A 15,384-nucleotide genomic window follows, 5' to 3' on the forward strand; every position below is an offset into this window, starting at 1 on the left:
CATGCCTTCCAAAGGCCAAATGTTGCAGGCGCGCCACCAAGAAGTCTCGGGCGTGACTCTTGTATCTATTGGAGTCCAACGGCTACTTTTTGACTTTCCAATCATTGGTTGACACTTGGCAAAGCCTCATTGGAAATTACAAGGTAACAGTTATGTCGCGGGCGCGACATTGTTGTTTTTCAGCAAAAGTTGAGTCTTCTCTTGAAAGACTTGAAGAAAAGTTGTTGGGGTTATAAATACCCTACAACCACCACATTTATGTGGTTAGACACTCCAACATTAAAAACAATTATAAGCATTCAATTATACTCTCACTCTCTTATTAAATCGTTCATCATTAATTGATTGTTTTTCTTTGTTGTTGATAATCATTTTTTATTTATTATTAGTGTTTGTAGGCTTGTGATTAGCCTTAAAAAAATCACTTTGTGAGTTTGTATTGAGCTCTAGAAAAACACTTATTGTAATAGTTAGGTGTTATGCTTAAAACACCCATTAATGAATTTATTACAAATACCAATATTTGATTTAATAGTGGAGTAGAATCAGTTTGTGATTCAAACCAATTTAAATTGCTTGTGTTCTTTCTTCTACCTCTCAAACTCTAAACCAAAACACTAATCAATTTTTAATTTCTAAAAATAGCCATATTCACCCACTCTAAGATAGTATTTGAGATTTTAATTGGTATCAAAGCTAATTTGTTTATTTTTTGCTGCGAGTTCTTCGATTTTGGGTTTGAGAATTTTCGATTCGGTTTCGGTTTTTGTTTTGGAAAATTAAAAAAACCGAACCAACCAAAATTATATAATATATATTTTATCATTTGTACACAATTTTGCAGTAACACAGCGGTGGAAGTTCCGTTGGAATTTAATTTTGTCCAGGTTTCGATTTTCCCTTTCTTCTTTCTTTATTTTTCTCTTAAATTAAAAAAAAAGAATAGGAAGTGGCAGGTATTAGAATTGATCTCGGGACCATTAGAGCTACTGTAACACACTATCCCATTAAGCTAAAGTAGATTAATGAGATATGTTAACAAATTTACTATATATTGGTTACCAACCGAATCGAACCGAAATAGTCCCCTTATTTTTGTTCGGTTCGATTTTTAATCCTTTAAATAACCGATCAGTTCTTATATTTGGTTCGGTTAAAAAACTGAATTGACCGATGCACATCTCTATCTAGTATCAAGATCCGCCAATGAGTACCACAACTAAATTGGATAAAGAGAAATCAGGTAAATTCATTTATATTGCAATGTATCGAGGTATGATCGGTTCACTCCTTTACCTTACCACTAGTAGACCCGATATTATGTTTAGTATTTGCTTCTGTGCTTGTTTTCAAGTTTGTCCTAAGGAGTCCCATTCGCATGCCGTCAAGCGTATCTTTAAATATTTGCATGGCACTTTGAACCTAGGAATTTGGTACCCTAAAAATGTGAACCCTCGATTACTTGGCTACTTCGACGCTGACTATGCAAGTTGTCTTTTAGATCGTAAAAGTACATCTGAGACTTGCCAATTTTTGGGTCATAGTTTGATCTCATGGAGTAGCAAGAAACAAGTATCTATGGCCTTGTCAACCACGGAGGCCAAATATGTAGCCCAGTTGTTGTTGTGCTCAAATCTTATGGATTAAACAGCAACCTGTGGATTATGGCCTTGCACTTAGTCACATTCCCATCAAATGTGACAGTACTAGTGCAATCAACCTATCTAAGAATCCTATATTCAACACTGTAGGAATAAACACATAGATATCCGTCATCATTTTATTCGTGATCATGTGTAAAAAGGAGATGTTGTAGTCGAATTCATCGATACAACTAACCAATTTGCGCATATTTTTACCAAGCCTCTTAATGAAGATCATATGAATTTTATCATTAGAGAGCTTGATATGCTTGACGGGAGCATTTTATCTTGATTGATTGTTTGTTGAAATGCTTAATTGAGTAAATTGTTTGGACCAACATTAATGTATATCAAATTTATTGATATTTATACATTTTGATGTCTTTTGAATATTAGTTTTTCCTTATTTGTTGAAATTCTAGGCTTGACTATGCATAAAACTCATTTTTTGCATTTGTGTTATTTCAGCAATGTTACGGGCGTGACACTGCATGTCAGGGGCGCGGCATTTATGCAAAAATTAAATTTTTTCAATATTTTTCAATGGTTTACACAAACAGTTTCTAAATAACACTTTGACGATCGTTTTTAAAATACAGTTTATAAAAGAGTTTCAAACGGTTTCTAAAATACATTTTTTAAAAGGGTTTCAAACAGTTAATAAAAAGATTTCAAAAACACAATTTGCAATATTTATCAAAAAACTATTTTAAAAAACAGTTTCGAAAATAAGAATAAAATCGTCAATAAAAATTGAAAATTAATAGATAAAAAAAATAGAAAGAGGAAGGAGAAGATTCATAATAAGAGGATATGGTGGTGGTAATGGCGAAAAATTTTGTTGCTTCAAATCTTTTGAAAACGAACATGATCGATTTTTTTATCGGTGATTTTTTATGTATTTCGTATTTTTAATTGTTTGTGTTATAAATCAAAAATATTATATGAATTATAGAAAAATTATATAGAATTTGCTTAGAAATTTTATTGAAATAAAATACAATAATAATAATAGAGAAATGAAGAAGATGGAGAAGAAAAAAAAGGAAAAAAAGCCGTCTGAGTGTGTATAAAAATATGAATATATTAAATTCGATCGTTAGTGTAAGTAAAACTAATAGAACAAAGGGTCAACACACCCCCTGAACTTATGACAAGGGTCATTTAACCCAATTTGTATTAATTAGAACAACTAATTTCAAAACTCTTCATTTTTGGGTCAAATAACCTCATTATTATATTTTAAAAACGCGTAAAAAAATCGGAGGTGAGTGATGCAAAATAGAAATTAGAAAGTTTCCTAATTGTTGCGATAAAATTATTTTAAACTTGTTCTTTGCAATAAAAATGTAAATTACAGAATTATCTCACCAAAAAATAAAGAGATTTGAGGTTAATTGCTCAAACAAGTAAAAATTGGGTTAAATAATCATGTGTCACAAATTCAGAAGAAGTTGACCCTCTGTTTAAAAACAATAAAACAATAAAATAAAATATATAAAATTTTACGTGCGAATTTATTTTATTAAACTGAGTTTTAAATAGGACGCGATGGAGTTTCCTAACCGTAGAGCAGCCTTACGTAATTTAATTGTAGTTAATTAACAAAAATTAAATTAATTATTTCCGGTACCGCCGCCTCGGACCCGCCGCCATGCCGCCGTTCTCTTTCGGCTCGTCTTCAAATGGGGAAGATAGATCTGTCTTTCCCAAAGGAAGACCAGCAGCAGCTGGTCTTATAATGATGTCTTCCCCAAAGGAAGACCAGCAGTAGTCTGTTTTCCTCCATGGAAGACCAGCCACTGCTGGTCTTCCAAAGGGGAAGACGGCGGTGGATACGGGACGGTGAGTCGGGGGGTTGTCGGAAAGAAAGTCGGAAAAACATGTTTATTTTTTTTTAAAAAAAAATTAGTGAAGAAGAGGGTTTGATTGAATGAATTTTAAATTAAGGGTACTTTTGAACCTTTCATGAGGGTGAAATGATAATAAAAAATGAAATATGAATTTGGTAAATATTTTAAAAGTAAATTATGTTTTTGAACTTTTTTCTAGTGCCACATCACCAGTTTAACGTCCTTTTGTCAAAGTCATGGACGAAGGGGTTTTATTGTTCGATTTTAGAACTGTGAGAGTTTATTTGTACTAAAAATAAGTTAAGGGGTTGTCTTGTACTTTTGGATAAACTTAGAGGGTTTTTTGTTATCTTTTGCCTAAAAAAAATAAATTTTTATGTGAATTTATTTTATTAAACTGAGTTTCAAATAGGACGCGATGGAGTTTCCTAACCGTAGAGCAGCCTTACGTAATTTGGCCTTGGGTTATGACCTACAGGACTACACGTGTCTACTTAAAATTCGATGATTACAGTTTGTTCATATAATTACAGTTTCGGTTCAAAAAAATCCAAAATCCTACACTTCCTGCTTAACTTTCCTGGTAATTTCCTTTTCTTTTTTAAAATTTCCTTTCTTTAATTTCTGAAGATTTGTAGTTCAAGTTTGGTTACATTAATTATCTTGATTGATTGTTTATTGACATACAGATACTGATTTGTGTTCCTTGCCCTAATTCTATTGAAGGTATTGTAAATGATTCATCTTATTTAAATTTTTGTTAATTCCAATGCAATTTTTTAGTCTAAAGATTTGATTTTGATGTATTATATTGATCTGTTAATCTAATCATATGATTTGATTTATTATGTAATTTATATTGCAGTTCATTTGTTGTTGATTGCAAAGGAAAATAAGGGCTTGCTAGTCCAATTAAGGGCTGGCTTTGATTGTTCAATCACGGCTCTAAAAAGAAAAACACCTTTTAAGATTAGCAGGGGGAAATCATGTTCCCAGCTCTTCCCTAAGTTTTTGATTGCATCCCCTACCTTTCACGGCGGTCGCGGTGCCCTCCCGTCTGCTGGTGGGCATCCATCCGATCTTACTTATCTTGCGGGCGGCGGGAACTGATATACCCGGTTGTCGAAGCTTGGTTACCTTCCTTGACTTCGGAGGGTGCTGGCGTAGCTATTTGAATATTTCGTTTTAGTTTGTTGCTAATTGGGAAATACTGTGTTTACAAATTACAACTATGGTTGCAATCAAGCCAACTGATGATAACTCTTTGGTTTCAAGATGTGAAACTGAGAAGCTTGGTCGTGCTCAAGGTTCGTGATATTATCGCTCTTTGTTTAGCTTAGTTGCAAGTTCATTTACTGGAAATGTGATAGGTTATGTTAGTTCGAAATCTTAGCAATATTACATGTCCATCCCAATTATGCCTTTTGATTTGATGAGTGAATTTATAATCCATAAAATTTTAAATTAAGGAATTATTCTAGGTGCTATATCATATATGCCAGTATTTAAGAGTTTGTGAGCCAATGTAATATTGTGATTTTCTAGCTAAACATGATCCGCTTTTTCCTGTTTTTTAAAAAGTAGTACAATTTGGTGGAGCTATACGTTCTGACTAAAATTACGTTGCTTAGGGGGTGGTGATAATAGCATTTGCTGTCAGTTTAAACGTGGTAATTTTAATTTGGTGATGCAAACTCTGTTCCGCCATGTAGTAACTGTAGGTCACTGCTTATGGATAATTACTTATGCATGCTTGTCTAGCTGATCACTTATTGTGTATTATTTAACTTGCAAAATGGATTTTTGAACTTTAACTATCATTTTCAGGTACCAAAATCCCCATCTACAGATTTGGTACCCAATTTATAACAGGGAATAGCTTGTTTGAGGGGTTTTCTGAAGAACAAAGTCTGCTGGATTCTCTTCTTCTTGCACTGGTAAAAGAAAACTCTCTCTTACTCTTATTTGTGCAGTTATAGAATTTAATATTCAGTTTCAGATATAATTATTTATGTTGCTTTGCAGTGGGAAGAAAAAATGTGGAAGGGTCATTTCAAGTATGACGTAACTGCCTCTGAAATTAAGGTTTTTGTTTTTTCTCTACTTGGTCTTTTTTTACCAAGGCATAATTGGACTACTATGCTACATGATTTTAGTTACTTTCTGCAGGCTATTAGGGGGAGATATAAGTTTCTTGCTCAGTTAAGTGGGCAATGGAGTATGAATTGTTCACAAGACGACGAGAAGCATAAACTTAGCCACAAAGAGGATCTACTGGTGCTTGACCTGAACAACCGCTGTGAGGATATACTCTTCTGCATCGCAAACAGCGATAAGGCCGAACATGAGCTTGTTACTTCAGCTTCTATTCCTAATGGGTCCTTCTTAATTATTGTGAATGTAAGTCTGAGCATTGCAACTCATCCTGACTTCCTAACTATTCCTGATGTTTACATCAAATTTGATTAACTAACTTGTTAAGTGAAGTAGGCTGCCATTATGTATTTAGATTTTTCTTTTCAGAATTTTCTTTCAAGCCTGATTCGATGTGGGCTATGATTTCACTGTCTAGTTTTTACGAAGCTATATGGATAGCTTACTGAAACTCATTTTCCATATTGAGATAGTTCTCTTCCATGTTTTTAAATCTGACATGTAATTTCTACTGTTAAAGGTAAACCCCATTGAATATGGCCATGTCTTCCTGGTACCTCATGGCTTTGACGGTCCCTGCCAGATCATGGACGGAAGATCCTTGGAAATGGTCGCAAGGGTTGCCATTGAGATGAATAATTGCACTTTCCGAATGTTCTATGATAGTCCTGGATCTAGTACTTCACATTTATTTTTCCAGGTAGTTCAGCAATCAGCATAATGAAAGGTTACAATGTTAAAGTTTTTTCATACCATCCGTAGAAATTGTAAATAATGATTGATTTCAGGACAGTACTCAATATTTTTGTAATTATCACAATGTGTCATTCGACTCAGTAATTGTAAGATTTTGCACTAATGGATAACTTCTTCTTTTTTATATGGTGCAGGCTTGCTACTTTCCAGATCTTTTACCAGTGGAGCGTATGCCAGTTAAAAACTTGTATGACGATGGACATGGAGGGATATGCATCTCTACTGTTGTAGATTACCCCATCAAAAATCTTGTCTTTGAGAGCAACTGTAATTTAAAGATACTGCTGCAGGTTCTTGCTGAGACATGTTCTTTTTTGTTGGAAAAAGAAACCATGTATAACCTGATGATATCTGATCAAGGCAAAAAGATCTTCCTGTTCCTTCAGGTAAAATAGCTATTTAAGTGATCATTATGTTCTGAGCTTGGTGCCATACCACTGTTTTAGGAATCTGCAACTTCAAACTCGACGCACTTTACTTTTGTCTTGTTATCATATCTGCATTGAAGTTAACATTTCTGGCGTGCTCTAATCTGAAAGGGCACTTAATAACACACTAAGTCAGTGCTCGCACACATAGATAAAGGGAGATAGAGATCTGTTGAATCTTTTAGCAATTATATCTTAAATAAAATATATATGATAATGTGGTCTTATCAATTTCATGTTGTTACGTAGAACTAAATTTTAGAGCGGGACTTGATTGAACTATTGGTTTAAATAGAGAAGCATACCAGGATAAAGAGAAAATATGATTGACCATTCTAGAAGAAGCAATTGCATAAAATTCTAGTGTGTGATTGTATGAATTCACAACCATATATGTTTAGTATTCACTGGTATCCTTATTCATTCAAGCACTGGTCTCTAAAAAGTGCCTACTGATGTTGATCACTGTTATTTGTTGATTCAGCATCCTCATGTTCAAACATTGCCAGCCACTTCTGTCCTTACTGCATGGGAGTGTGCAGGCTACTTTTCATTCAGGTCCATGCCGGAATTTGACCAAGTTACAGAGTCAATTCTGCTTAAACGCCTGACAACTGTCTCACTCGATGACGAAGCCTTTACGGCTGTGAAGCAGGTCTGCTGCTGCATTGCAACTAAGTTTGCTGCTTGAACCTTACTCCCTTAAAACAACCTGTCTGTACCGGATAACAAAACTTTCCGATATATTATGCTAAGTTGTGCCTCATGTAATTGTTCGTATTTCAATTTCCTGTCCTCGCTGAAGGTAAAATCCATGTTATTGTAATTATAAGGCTTGTAATGGTACTTCACCCACCTGAGGTGGTCCTTTGGTACCATTGTCTCTAGCATCCATATTGTGTTTGTGTATATTATACAATCAATTGGCTTATCATGCCAAGCTCCAAGATTGTTTCTAGCCATAATGTACAACTCAGTTTGTTTCCCTTGCATGTTTGATGTTTCAAAATAAAGGATTTGAATTCCATTGTTTGGTTCTGTATACTTGACCAGAAAATTGGTTTTAACATAGATAATTTCTACAATACAAAGAATCCTTAATGAAACACTATCAAGATCATGTAACAATTTACTCTCTAAATCACTATCAGCTTTAATATGGAAATAAACCATAGTACATTTCAAGCTGCTCTTCATCATTCTGATGGAACAAAATAAAAGAATTGAAAACAATAAGAAAAAAACATTGTAATTTATATAACAGCTACACATCTATGCATTTCTCAGCTTCTAGCATTTGATTTATCAATACCCATCATTGGAGATTCTCCATCACCCATCACTTTGAGGTCTACCAGTCTCTTCATTTACAGATTGCTGACCCTGCACCTTTCCTTCTATACTCTCTTTGTCGTCTTCGACATCCTCCAATGCCTGACTACTGGATACGGAGTTCTCTGTAACACCGGCACGCAACCATGCCTCATGTAATTGCAACACATATTCTAAATGCCACAATACTTCTCCCATTGTTGGGCGATTTTTTCCATCATCAGCGATACATTTTTCTGCTATCTCTCCAAACTTTGTCAATGACTCGGGGCAGTAACTTCCTTTGAGGCGCGGGTCAATGATGGTCTCCAGTGACTTTTGTCTCTGCCACCTCATTGCCCATTCGGCTAGATTAATCTGATCTTTTGGTAATGTTGGGTTTATAACAGCTCGAGCACAAACAACTTCAAACAATACTACCCCGAAAGAGTAAACATCAGATTTCTCAGTCAACTGTTGTCGACGGAAATACTCGGGATCGAGATATCCGAAGCTCCCTTTCACGGCTGTACTGACATGGGTATGTTCCCAAGCCGGACCAGTTTTTGACAACCCAAAATCGGACATTTTTGCTACAAAATTATCATCAAGCAGTATGTTAGTTGTCTTAACATCCCTATGAATTATCCCTCGGTCTGCTCCAGTATGAAGGTAATGAAGTCCACGAGCAGAACCAATGCATGCTTCCAATCTTTGCTTCCAATTCAATGGAGGGAGGTCACTGCCGAAAAGATGACTCCTGAGAGTTCCATTTCCCATGTACTCATAAACCAAGATCATCTCATTTTGTTCTTCGCAGAACCCTATCAATGAGACCAGATGCCTGTGCCTGAGCTTTGAAAGCATCTCGATCTCCGTTTCAAATTCCGCCAGGCCTTGCTCAGATTGTGGATTCGCTCGCTTAATTGCAGCAAGGGTTCCTCCATCTTCTATTTCCCCTTTGTACACTTTGCCAAAGCCTCCAACCCCAATCACTAAAGCTTCATCAAAAGATTTTGTCGCTGCACGAATTTCTGCCAGTGTAAACCGCTTGCCAATTCTTGTGGGCATGGTAGATCCATGTGTACTCTGCATTACGCCCTTGGCATTACCAAGACTACTTACAAATGCACCATGGAGGAAAAGAGGCCTCCATCCAGCAGCACTCTCTTTGGTGTCATTTATCTCTTTCCTATGAGTTCTGCAGAAGCAAAACAAGGTAGTACAAATAGCTGCAAGAACGAGAACAGAAGCTACACCTGCTATAATTCCCACCAAAAGCCTCTGAGATGTTGAATTGCTTGCAGAATTCCCGGTAGAATCAAACGGCTCAATATATGCAAGATTTGCATTTCGGCTCAGCTTGAAAATCTCGAGCCCATTCAGTAAAGCATCAGTTCCTGAAGCACCTGCTGCAGTGTCAGGACCTAGTTGAACCCAAAGCGTGTTGATTTTCGAGGAAACTGAATCAAAAAAATCATGATGATACCCTTTATTCTTCCCCCCTGCTCGCACTAAAACGTCAAAATTATCAGCAGCAGTTTTGTTGTTTATGTAGATCCTGAAAATCCTTTGGTTTGCTTTGTTATACTCCAGCTCACAGAAATGTAGTCGGACCAAATAATCAAAATCAGGATCCACTTCAAATTTCCATGACATGTTAAACCTTTTCTCTAGGACTTCAGTATTGAACATAGCTCTTGCTGTTTCATAAACAAGAAGAGGCGCCACTGAGGAATCATTGCTCGAAGCATAAGTGATGTTGGAACTATTTTTGATCATAGAACCAGCATTTTCAGTGATCATGTAGCTAGAGTCCATTTCCCACATCCTCCAAAATTCCGAATCTTGATTTGCTTTGATCTCGGGACCTCCTACATTCAATCGATACATAGTTTGAATTCCCCGCCCATTCAAATTCAGATTCACCTCATTTCCGCCAACTCTACCAACCAAGTCAACAAAAAGCCTATCCGCCACAGGAACAACCTCTATAGCATTCACAAACCCAAACGACCCTTTAGACGGAACAAACTCAAGCAAAAGCGCATCCACATCAAACAGAACATACTCTCTAATCAAAAACATAGAACTCGAATTGCCACTAGACCCCTCAACATAAAACTTCGCATGCGAAATCTCACCCGGAACGTTAAACTCCGACACTAGTTTCAAACCATTGGCCATGACACTGAATGAGGAATCATTAACATTAGTATCCTCAAAAGGGAATGGACAAAAATGAAGCCTAACAAAGTAATTCCCTTGCATCCCTCTAATAGTGTAATTCAGCTTATCAGTGAAAACCCTAGCAGTCTCATACAATGGACCCAAGATTGAATCACCAGTAGCTGCACTAGAGGTGGAAGAACCAAGAGTGACATTGTTATCAGAAACCAAATCACCATTCCATCTCCTACCATCAACCATAACACTACCATTTGTTCCACAGTTTATCAAATAAGACTGTGACTGAGCTTCTCCATAGCCAACAAACATGAGTATTACCAACAAATTTACTACAATAAACATATGAACATTCTCCATTTTATAACTCAAGAACCAAGACAAGATTTCACCAATCAAACAAGCAATTCATATCCAAGAATTTCATAACCATAACAAGAATGCAGAATCAAAAACATAAACTTCAAATTACCTTCTTCAAAACCCTTATAAAAAGCCAAGAAATGAATGAACCAAGAATGATTATTTATGAAGGCCCAGATCTGAAAGTAAAATGCTTTAAGCTTTATGAGTATGTTCTTTACGGACACGGAAAAACAGGACACTCGGACACGGTAAAACAGTGTTATTTTAAAGCAACCTATATAAAAAAAAATGAAATTTCGTGTCCGAAAAGCCAATTGAAAGAAGTGTCCGGGCTACCTAGATTATGTTCAATGGTGGTGGAGGTGAGTTGTAGAGAGAGAAAGGTGGTGGTTAGAGAGAGAATGGGATGGATGGGGGTGTTATGTTATGTAATGTAAGCAAAAGCAAGAAAAAGAAGAGGAACATGGGTGGTTGTTGATGCTAAAGATTAAAGTAGGATGGGAATGTTGATTTCATATATGAAAAAGAGACAAGAATCTGACACTATTTTTATTCTACACTTCATTGTCATCCTTTTTTTTTTGTAACTGTTGTTTGTAAGAGAAGTACTGTGGTGTGGCTTTTTGTAACTTAAAAGACAATCTTTGTGTAATGACAGTGGTTAATTGCTGAAATGTCTTAATGTTTGTGTTAGTGTGCATTTCAATCCATGTATTTTTAAAATTGATTTTATTTGCATTGTTCTTGTTTTGGACATTTTTTTCTTCAAAAAAATCAACTTTTATGTAATTTGATAAAGGTTTATTTTGCTCTTTAAACTTAATATAAAAGATTCTATAAAACTAAGTTTGTGGATTTGAAAAAAAAAACTCTCGGGTTGATATTTTACTCTTTTTACCCTTTAGCTCCACCGTTTTGTATATAATACTCTAATTATTTTCCGTCATCTCATTTAAAGGAATAAAATGAGTTGGTGTGTCAAATTTTGAGACTTTTTTTAAATCACGAATTTAATTTCATTTGATTTTATATACCAAGCTCGAGTAGCAAAATGAAGTTTTATTTAACTACCAAGCTCAATTATGAGTGATTCAATTGTTGCTCACCAAGTGAACAAGAACTATAAAATATAGATAAAAGTGCCAAATTTGATACAACTTGTATTAAAATGTAATTACAGCAAATTGTCCTAGTCTTTTAATTAGCAATTAATCTAAATATCTAAATTAGATAATGTTATATAATATTACTATAATGGAAGTGATGTGAAAGAGGCAGAAATGGATGGGAGAGTTGAATTATTAGTGAGGTGGGTCACATGCATTTGTCTGGAAGAAGATGAACATTTATTATTTTTGGGGTTTTTCTGCTGTCATTATTAAATTAGCCTCTCAATTTCAATTATTAAAAAAAGCTGTAAATTGTCTTTTTGTACCTCCGTACCAGAGGAGTACCCCCCTCTACTTGTGTCCTTTTAGATCTTTTAAGGGCTTCTATTTTTTATATTTTTTGATTATGGTACAAAACTTATTATTATTGCCACCGGATAATGTTTAATCATGTTAGGTGCTTGAATTATTAGCAAAATTCAATTTTTATGTAATAATGTTTTGCCGATTTGATTAGTTTTTTTAATAATACTGACAGTTAGAATTAAATAAGTTAAAATGAATTTTTTAGCTTATCATGGTCAAATTTTATAAAGGGAATGCGATGCTAAAAGTTGAAGTGCCATTTTTATATTAGAATGTGTAACAACCTAATCTTGAAGTATCTACAAGATTATGGATTTGTGTCCTATTTTCTTGCACATTAGAGAGGTTCCACAAATTATTTTGTCTTGTTCAGTATCATGATAATATCGGAATCGTAGACACAATTGAAGATCTAATTATTCATGAAACATAATAGAATTTGATTTAACATTTATTGGTTGCCCATCCGGTTTTCAGAGATTCGTCCTGACTAATCTGGATATGACCCGCGTCGCGCACCTGACATAGTGAATGAATCGCCAGAAATTTTTTGGCATTTACAAGACTCGAACTCAAAATTTTACTTAAGCGATATCAAGCCGTTTACCACTTGAAACAATCCCTATCGGTGATTTAACATTTTTCTTATCTCACCTTAATTATAGCATCATATAATTTAATCAATGAACTTTAATTTTGTAGTTAGATCATACACTTTTAGAAAGAGATTGTAGCAAATAATATAATAAAAACATAATTCTAGCCGTCTCTCGCTTATAAAAACTTTTCAAACGCTAATAAACGTTTTTTTATTTGTAAGGTGGTTTTTGACCATTCTTGACCAAAAATCACCTCTTCTGCCTCTCGAAATTAGTTTTTTTAGCTTTTTTTAGTTTTATTTTAAATTTTGAATAAATTTTATATTTCGACCAATTTTAGTCAAAATTTAAAAATTATTTTCTAATATCTTAATTGGATTAGATATGATCTAATTGAATTTAGGAATAGTTTAATTTTTATCTCTGAAGATGAAAATATTAATTTTATGGTGCAAGCAATTTGAATCTCTGAAACAATTAAAGCTACCATATTACGACAAAATTTACCAAATATATATATATATATATTTTGCGTCAATGTCGATGATGTCTTCATTGTTAAATGATGGATACCGAATCCTATTGTAAGTATAATGGAGCCGAGTCACAGGAGATCCATTCTCAGATGATACCGGACTCCCCCTGAAGATCCGAAGACAGGGAAGAGACGCCGAATCCTTAGAGATTCGGAGATATGCTAATAAAGACCGAATCTCACATGATCCGCCCAAAGCGCGTTAATTTTGGGATTCGGGTAATCGACCAAGAATGGAAGTATTGTCCTATTCGGACACAAACACTATATATGGAAGGATAAGCTCTACTTTAGGAAGATAAGACTATTTAGGAAGACGTTCCTAAATAGGACTCTTATCAGATTAAGGTAGATCACGACAAATCAGGAGAATCCCTACGATACCGCCGAATCCCTGTAAAGTAGGATTCACCTGCCTAATACGACTCTACTAGGTATATTCGACTACTATAAAAGGAGCACGAGGTATGCCTAGAATCACAATTACATTCATATACACAAAACGCTGCTCAAAGCTCTAAACTGACTTTAGCATCGGAGAGTTAATCGGACAACCACCGTCCGGTTAGCTTCTACCCTGTTTTGCAGGTCTTACTCACCGGTTCAGAAGGCAGACTCCATCAATTGGCGCCGTCTGTGGGAAAAGCTTAACTAAACTTCAAAAGAAGGAGCTTTTTCTGAACTCAAAAACAAATCTCATTGAAGAAGATGACTTCTGAAAGAGTAAACCTGAAGAATCAAACGTCACAGAGAAAACGGAAAGCAACAGAACTCTCAACTCCCCCTCCAGTAACTTTTGACGGGGAAGATTTCGGGAGAATAGCTGAAGAACATAACGAAACTTTAGTGGTAGCCATGATCATCGAACACTGGAACGTTGAGAGAATTCTGATCGATGAAGGAAGCGCAATAAACCTAATAACAAGAAAGGCTTACGAAAGCCTAGGAAGAGAACCAGCAGAACTGAAAAGAAATGCCACACCTGTGGTGGTATTTGGGGGCTCGCCAATTAAGCCAGATTGTCACGACCCGATTTCCATCCTCGAAACTCGAGCCGCGACCGGCGCTAGGGAATGGGAGTGGTAGCTCCGAAACCCGTAGCAAGCCTAAAACCATTACAAACTTTTTGCGATATAAACAAGCAAGCGTTTTCAGAAAAGCTTTTTAACGATAAGATATTAAACATCTATGTACATTTTCTGAAAACCATCAATAGAAACTAGGGTCTTACAATGCGATGCCACATCAAGCATTGCCCTGTTTCGCACATCAAAATCAAACGGTTTAAAGCGCAGTAACACCATTCAAGTTTACAAACATCAGAGTATAAATATACATTAGACCGTTTGACAAAACTATATACATATCTAGGACTGGTCTACTGCAGCACTACTGATACCTACTTCTTCTATACATACTTCTAGGCAGACTTCTGAAGCAAGAATAGAAGCCTGTCACGTCAAAAGACTATATACCTGAAAAATGGTTATAACAACGGGGTCAGTCGAAACTGAGTGAGTTCATAAGTTTACAATTGAGTATTCTATAAAACAAAACAATGCAATAAGTCATTCATTTATATGCATCCAAATATAACTTCCGATTGAAACCCTAATCCTTGATTCATCGAATTATCAAAACCAAATTCTTTCTTTCGAACAAAACGATATATCTTAATCCTGTTGGTAGGTTGCGGGATAGTTCAACCAGATCAACCAATACCATTTGGTACAGTCCCGGGATAGTTCAACCAAGGTGACTGCCCATCTTAGAGTCCAACGATCGATCGATATGAATTTCATATTCAAACAAACAAAACATTTTCAAACACAACCGAAGGAGTATACAGCTTGAACTTAACTAGTGATCACGTAGTTCCTATTGCCGCCCAATAGGAAAGCATGTTTCATCGGATCTATACTGGTTTCAAGATAATGATGCATGTATTTCATACAAAGCATTTTCGATAACAAATCGTGTTATGCAATTCATATAAATCATTTTACGTTTAAAAGCAATGCATTTTCAATACATCAAAAGTAAACACATATAAACTCACTGCTTGCTTTTTCCCCAA

The 15,384-nt window shown here is 35.4% G+C and overlaps 3 protein-coding genes across 3 annotated transcripts; 2 read left to right on the top strand and 1 right to left on the bottom strand.

Annotated features, from left to right (window-relative positions):
• The first annotated feature begins 1,206 nt into the window (after positions 1-1,206).
• On the top strand, positions 1,207-1,935 carry LOC126672720 (uncharacterized mitochondrial protein AtMg00810-like). Its single transcript, XM_050366677.1, has 3 exons — positions 1,207-1,608; positions 1,652-1,703; positions 1,805-1,935. The coding sequence occupies exons 1-3, from the start codon at positions 1,207-1,209 to the stop codon at positions 1,933-1,935; spliced, it is 585 nt and encodes a 194-aa protein (XP_050222634.1).
• Positions 1,936-3,945: 2,010 nt separating this feature from the next.
• On the top strand, positions 3,946-7,826 carry LOC126671813 (GDP-L-galactose phosphorylase 1-like). Its single transcript, XM_050365618.2, has 9 exons — positions 3,946-4,079; positions 4,186-4,222; positions 4,362-4,803; positions 5,324-5,433; positions 5,522-5,581; positions 5,666-5,896; positions 6,171-6,350; positions 6,541-6,792; positions 7,319-7,826. The coding sequence occupies exons 3-9, from the start codon at positions 4,728-4,730 to the stop codon at positions 7,523-7,525; spliced, it is 1,116 nt and encodes a 371-aa protein (XP_050221575.1). The 5' UTR covers positions 3,946-4,079; positions 4,186-4,222; positions 4,362-4,727; the 3' UTR covers positions 7,526-7,826.
• Positions 7,827-7,962: 136 nt separating this feature from the next.
• LOC126671812 (probable receptor-like protein kinase At1g30570) lies at positions 7,963-11,302 on the bottom strand. The gene has a single exon (XM_050365616.2). It carries the CDS (start codon positions 10,690-10,692, stop codon positions 8,167-8,169), a length of 2,526 nt encoding a protein of 841 aa, XP_050221573.1. The 5' UTR covers positions 10,693-11,302; the 3' UTR covers positions 7,963-8,166.
• Positions 11,303-15,384: the final 4,082 nt, after the last annotated feature.

Source organism: Mercurialis annua, linkage group LG3 (genome assembly GCF_937616625.2).
Source record: "Mercurialis annua linkage group LG3, ddMerAnnu1.2, whole genome shotgun sequence".
NCBI classification, from domain to species: Eukaryota; Viridiplantae; Streptophyta; class Magnoliopsida; order Malpighiales; family Euphorbiaceae; genus Mercurialis; species Mercurialis annua.

Bases quoted from the DNA above. Each gene is read 5' to 3' on its own strand.
- LOC126672720 (XM_050366677.1), top strand. From the start codon at position 1,207: ATGAGTACCACAACTAAATTGGATAAAGAGAAATCAGGTAAATTCATT. The intron at 1,609-1,651 runs GTAGCCCAGTTG...TGGATTAAACAG, and splicing joins CAACCACGGAGGCCAAATAT to CAACCTGTGGATTATGGCCT. The intron at 1,704-1,804 runs GTACTAGTGCAA...ATGTGTAAAAAG, and splicing joins CATTCCCATCAAATGTGACA to GAGATGTTGTAGTCGAATTC.
- LOC126671812 (XM_050365616.2), bottom strand. From the start codon at position 10,692: ATGGAGAATGTTCATATGTTTATTGTAGTAAATTTGTTGGTAATACTC.
- LOC126671813 (XM_050365618.2), top strand. From the start codon at position 4,728: ATGGTTGCAATCAAGCCAACTGATGATAACTCTTTGGTTTCAAGATGT. The intron at 4,804-5,323 runs GTTCGTGATATT...TATCATTTTCAG, and splicing joins GAAGCTTGGTCGTGCTCAAG to GTACCAAAATCCCCATCTAC. The intron at 5,582-5,665 runs GTTTTTGTTTTT...TACTTTCTGCAG, and splicing joins TAACTGCCTCTGAAATTAAG to GCTATTAGGGGGAGATATAA.